Source organism: Thermobia domestica, unplaced genomic scaffold (assembly GCF_964235325.1).
Source record: "Thermobia domestica unplaced genomic scaffold, izTheDome1.hap1.1 HAP1_SCAFFOLD_967, whole genome shotgun sequence".
Taxonomy (NCBI): Eukaryota; Metazoa; Arthropoda; class Insecta; order Zygentoma; family Lepismatidae; genus Thermobia; species Thermobia domestica.
In genome coordinates, this window is record NW_027656677.1 from 61211 (window position 1) to 67210 (window position 6000).

The 6000-nt window shown below is 37.1% G+C and overlaps 1 protein-coding gene across 1 annotated transcript in view; it reads left to right on the forward strand.

Annotated features, from left to right (window-relative positions):
- Positions 1-5303, forward strand: part of LOC145677513 (bridge-like lipid transfer protein family member 1) — a 29486-nt gene extending 24183 nt beyond the window's left edge. The window contains exons 3-4 of the mRNA XM_081747988.1: positions 1367-1510; positions 3872-5303. Of these exons, the coding sequence (XP_081604114.1) occupies positions 1367-1510; positions 3872-4149 (422 nt within the window). The 3' untranslated portion in view covers positions 4150-5303. The remainder of the gene's footprint in view (positions 1-1366; positions 1511-3871) is intronic.
- Positions 5304-6000: the final 697 nt, after the last annotated feature.

Sequence of the window (6000 nt, forward strand, 5' to 3'; positions counted from 1 at the left end):
CGCCCTCGTTCAAAGAGAATTAATTTTAGCGACTCCTCTACATCCACTTACCTTTTCTTCTTTTTTTTTACGTCTTCTTTCAAATTGGCTAACCGTGACAGGACCTGTTGCCCTGGAAACGGCGGTTTCTATGGCAACGGACTTTGTCTTCTTTCAATTCACAGCACGCGTTTTTACTTCAGTTTCACAGAACTGGAGCTTTGTGACTTCATGATATGAAATCTCACCACACCATTACAGCGGCGGAATGTTGCGCTCGTTGTAGTTTGGAAATAATCACAACGACTTCCTTGAACGAGTGTTCAACGCTCCTTAGTGATGATCTTTTCGTTCGTGAACAAGATGTGGTGCGAATCATCTGTTAACCGCTGAAGCTGCTATGCTTTGTGACACTGTTCCGCCCTTGTTCGATTCCCGGCGGGAGCTCATGTGGTTCGGATTCCACGTTAATCAGTAGGTCCACGTCTCGTATAGCCTCGCTGCTGAAAGGAACGTTAAACTGAAAATCAACTCAACTGAACTGTTCCGCCCTAGCTGTCCAGATGAAGTTAAGAAATGTCCTTTGAAACCTTTGTAGGCCCGATCCCTAGATCCTTTAGCCGTATCTGGCAAATGTATTGTGGATGCCGTCTCATTTCTTTCGCATGTCACTGTGCTTCCGCACCGGATTTCATTGCAGTCGATGCACACATTTTTTTGATGGCGTGTGGAGTCCTTGCAGCACATTAACGATCCTGCTGGACGATCCTTATGTTATCTCTATGGTCCGGTAGAACACACGGGGAATCCGGTAATCGCAAGTGGCTGCAGGAGATTGAATATCCTGCGGGCTTACTTGCGATCTCACCAGCTGTATGTAGTCCTACAACGGTTATCCTACACTTATTTTTACACCATTCCATTTGAAACAAATAGGGGCGGTTAAAACATTGTGATTTCAAACCATCACGCTCTTTACTACTCCACTTAAGATGTCGTTTTGGTAACCTTTAGATGGTTACTTACGATAGCATGAAGTATTAATACTTTTATCTAGACTTGATATTATTATTATTACTGTTATATGTCAGTGTCAAGTTCAGAAAAGTTAATGGTACTGATGAATACGTAATCAAATTCACGATACTAATTCTTGTAAGTTCATTAGTCTCTGTGGTGGAGAAAATATTTCAAGTTAAGAGAAATAAATAAAAATTAAATTCAAATGGTTCCAAATAATTAATATGAATACACTGTATACTTCTCATAAGTCATCGTTCTTAAACTTATTGTAATTACCTGATTGTAGATATGTTTTGTGATTATTGAAGTTCTTTGTTTTCTACTTTTGTCTTTTGTGTCATTTTTTTTTCTTTCTTTTCTGCAGGATCCTTTACATTCAGTGTTCTGTCAGGAAAAATTATGTTTCGAGATATTGTATACATCACTCATGATTATAGTCTACGTGTCCAAGATGGATGGGTTATATTTCGCTGGTGGAGATCATATGTACCAAAAGATGTTTCGGAAGGTGAATAGTACTCTTTTCCATCTCTTTTTGTGCACGGTTCTATATTTACGTACTTACTACATCTACAGTTGGATTCAAAAATCCTTTCCTTTATTTGAAGAAACTTTTGTTCAGTTGTACACTGAGGAGTTAAGAAAAAAAAAAGAAAAAAAAACTTTACAGTTCTAGTTAGCACTACATTAGGATTTTAAAATTGATAATAGTAAATTAGTTTAAGGATGTCTGTATATTGTAACACTACATGTTTTATACTAAACTTTATTTATGATGAGAGTGAGATGATGATGATGATATAAATAGGAAATAAACTTCCCATGGAAACTTCATCTATCTGTTTCCTCTACGGTACTGTCCACATAACACAGAAATTGGGAATCCGTGCATATCATGTAAAAGAAATAAAAGAGAAAGATTTTATGAAAGAGAGGACTTGACAAATTTTAGCTCATCCTTATTAAAAAGCAAGATGCCTCAGTCTTTCAGTCACGCTAAGTTCTACCATGGTATGCAAACTTCAAAACGTTTAGTGGTTGTGGGTAGCATAAACATCTAGTTGAGAATATTTAGCAAGATGTCTTAGTCTGTTAATCACGCTAGTTCCTAGGATGTTATGCAAACTTCAAAACATTCAAGAGTTGGGGTTACATAAACATCTAGAAACATATTTATATATTTTAAATCCTTATTATAAAACCAAGATGCTTCAGTTTGTCAATCACGCTAGTTCAATCAGTCTCGTTCTTGCTAGCTGTGCTACCTGCCACTGACATGAAAGGATGTCGCTAGCGTAGATGCAATTTGTAGACTAGCCGAAGGTTTGGGAAAGGAAGGGGAACAACTTTTAAAAAGGACTAGGCAGCAAAGAAATACTAACTGACAGACAATAGTGCTAGGAAAGGTGAAACATGTGATAGGGTTTAGGAATTGTAGTGAAATTAAAGGGTTGTGTAAAATACTTCTAGATTTCTAGCATGGACGGATTCCCAGTGTCAAAAACTGTAAAGTATTATTGAAATAACATGTTTTACAGTATGAATAATGCTGCCAATGCATTTATCGTAACATAAAAGGAGGGAAAGTTAGGAGAAATAGAGAAGAGTACAAGCCGGAAACACTGTACGAATATTCGCGCATTTTTGGCTACTGCTTGGACATCTCATTTGAAAAGTTGTACGAGTAATCTTGATCTGTATAAGAAAATTCGAAGATATCTTTAATATATTTAGAGGGCTACTTCGTGGTATGAAGCGTTAGGTACATAGAAAGGTACTGAAGTGGAGCTCTTGAATTTAGACCTAAATTGACGTAGGTTACTTGGTCTAGATCCGAAGACAATCTCTCTCTCTCTCTCTCTCTCTCTCTCTCTCTCTATATATATATATATATATATATATATATATATATATTTGAACCAGCCGACCGATTTCTATCAAAGTTTCAACATAGGTGAAGTTCGGGCCTGGAAGTGTTTTTATCATTTCACTTTGGCGGTGCAACTTAGGGGAGGAGGAGATATTTAAAAATGACAGAAATTGACCGATATTAGTATCGAATCCATAGTTTTCGGGGCCACTGAGATGAACAATGATACTTCCGATGCCGCTTTAATTCAAATTCAGCTCAGAGCTTCTTCGTGGCTAAGCTGTTAGCGTACGCGCCTTTGGCGTGGGAGACCCGCGTTCGATTCTCGGCGAGAGCTCATGTGGTTCGGATTCTACGTTAATCAGTAGGTCCACGTCTCATATAGTCTCGCTGCTGAACGGGACGTTAAAAACTCAAAATCAACTCAACTCAACTCAAATTCAGCCCACAATAATAATATTTAATTCTTACTGTCATTTTTACCATACACATGACATGAGGAGTTGTGCGTTTAACGTTTGTATTTAAACCCAGTGAAGCGGACAATCAGCGGCAGTAATCCTAATAAACAGGTGTACAAGTAAAAGTTTACAAAGAGTAGAAATTTCCTTTCACAAAGTCACTATTTGTAGACTAATTTTTGACAGACAACATTATTTGACATGATTGACGAAACGAAGTTTCACTGAAGTTTCAGGCTAGGGATTTATTTTGTCTAACAGTATTCTCGTCAAGTTATTCAATTTTTCTGTCGTAACAGGTGGTAATTAATTTGGTTACTATTGCTTGTAAATTGGGAGCAAGATGTTTTAAACAGAGCTTGACACTTAAATTGTACGTTCTGTATGTCTTCAATTGTAATACTTCTTTTGTGTTCCTCATACAAATTATTATGTTTTTTGGCTTTTTGCTGGTAGTACCATGACAAAGTTTATTAGGTGTTTTTTATATGTGAATCTTAATATATTATTCTATGTTTTGATTTTTATATATTTTCAGATCTGTCTCATTCCGACACAAGACTGTCAGTGATGTTGAATGGATTTGAACTTCATGTCTATAACAGGTCTTCAGTCTATGGGCATTTAGAGCAGGTTTTTGGTCTAGAGCATCAACTATTTCCAGATGAAGGCGGAGGAGGAAATGGAGACACAGAAAAGGAAGAGTTACAGCAATCTGCTCAGTCACCGCCAGCAGTTTTTCAGAGTTGGAGGGATTTGATTCCAGTCATCAAAGTAGACATCCTGTCTGTGAGTGCTTACTTTCTCTCATGTTAGATGTTGCAATGTGAAAGAGGTTTTCAAATTAAGTATATACAGTACTACAAAACTGTTGAAATCACCTGATTGTAAATTTTTGAATTTTTGAATTTTTAGCGTTATATTAGCCATATAATAAAGGTATAGTTTAGGTGAAACAGTTTTGGAGAATATATTTACGTTTGTTTGAAAATTTACTATTTTCCTTTCTATAAACAGAAACTCGTATAAATTGAGTTTTGTCAATGATCAAAAGTGTGTTGTTTTCATTGAGAGACTTGTTTGGTTTTGTTGGGGTGTAGCATCCCTTTGAGTAGCTATATAAGACGTGTACCTATAGCTTAATATGAGATCCGAATCATATGGACTCCCGCCTGGAATCGAACCCGGGTTTTCCGCGCAGAAGTCTGCCACGGTAGCTCAGTGGTAGAGCATTCACCTCTGGTGGATGGGGTCCTTGGTTCGATTCCAGTCACACCAAGTGAGCTTTGTGGTGGACAAACACCCTATGCGTGGGCTATCTCGTTTCCTTCCACTTTTTTTTTTCATTCCACATTTCATTCATTTCTAATCGTCACCGTCTCCTTTAACCCAGTCGGCATAATCGTGGGACATAAAACTTAAAGATTTCATTTTTTCCCGCGCACAAGCGTGTACGCTAATCATACAGCTACGAAGGAACTCTTGAAAGTTTTTTGCATCTAAATTCCATCACTGGTGTATGACATCAAAGCTAGAAACAAAAATACACAATTGTAGCAATTGTTTTTCAATTGTATCTTAAAGGTTTTGCACAATAGTAAAAATGTATACAGTTTATGAATCCAAATCTGGCAGTTTGGTAGGTTTCCGTGATTTCTTTTTCTTCTGTCATGCAATGTAGGCTTAGGAATTTAATCATTGAATTAAGAGAAGTTTGGTGCTTTACCAGTTTCATGTCAGTGCCAAGAGAAGTGAAAAGTATATGTTAGGAACTTTCAAAAGTTCTTCCGGGCTTCCAGGTAGTGGCTCTGAACACGCTCCCTAACGTTCTATGTTCTATTCCAACTAAAAAACCGTTTGATTTTGATAATGCTAGCACTACATGAACCCCCTATGCCTAAAAGTAAGGTATCAGTGGGTGTTTTCTCTTGTAGCTTGCCTATTAAGGCCAATATAGTTAAACGGGGATGTCAGTGAGAGCAAGTCACATCCCTGTGAAGCTGAAAAAGAAATATGCTGTTTTTCAGCATAAATGTAATAAATGAGCTAACAGTACAAATGTGAATAATAATAATAATAATAATAATAATAATAATAATAATAATAAAATGATTATAGCACTAGTAAGAAATTTTCACTCGTCGACTCACTTCTAATTGCAATTTTTTGAATTTGAGGCCACTGAATCCAGAGGATTTCTTTTAAACATATGCGTCCATGTGGCGCTTAGGAAAGTGATCTCAAATTTGGGATGTAAATAATTATCTCAACTTTGCTGTCATTTTGTATAGTGTGTTGAAGTGGCGCTTAGAAAAGTGATCTCAAATTTGGGATGTAAATAATTATCTCAATTTTGCGGTCATTTTTTAGTGTGTTGAAAAATAGTTGAATTGGATTCAGCTTCCTCAAGCGGAATTAGAAATGTCTTCAAGCTTAGACACTTTTTACTAATGACATGATGGACTGCTCAGGGTATTGTGAATTGGGAACTGCTGTCATATGGCCGAACACTACATCGTATTACCATTTGTTAGACAATCATCTGCTGGAATAATGGTTCGGAACTCTTGGCGAAGCAAAACACGCGTTTTGCCGAGATCTACCAGTTGGGATCTATACTCTGTCCAAGGATGGGGACATTCTATTGCTGCTATTCTGATCTTCCTG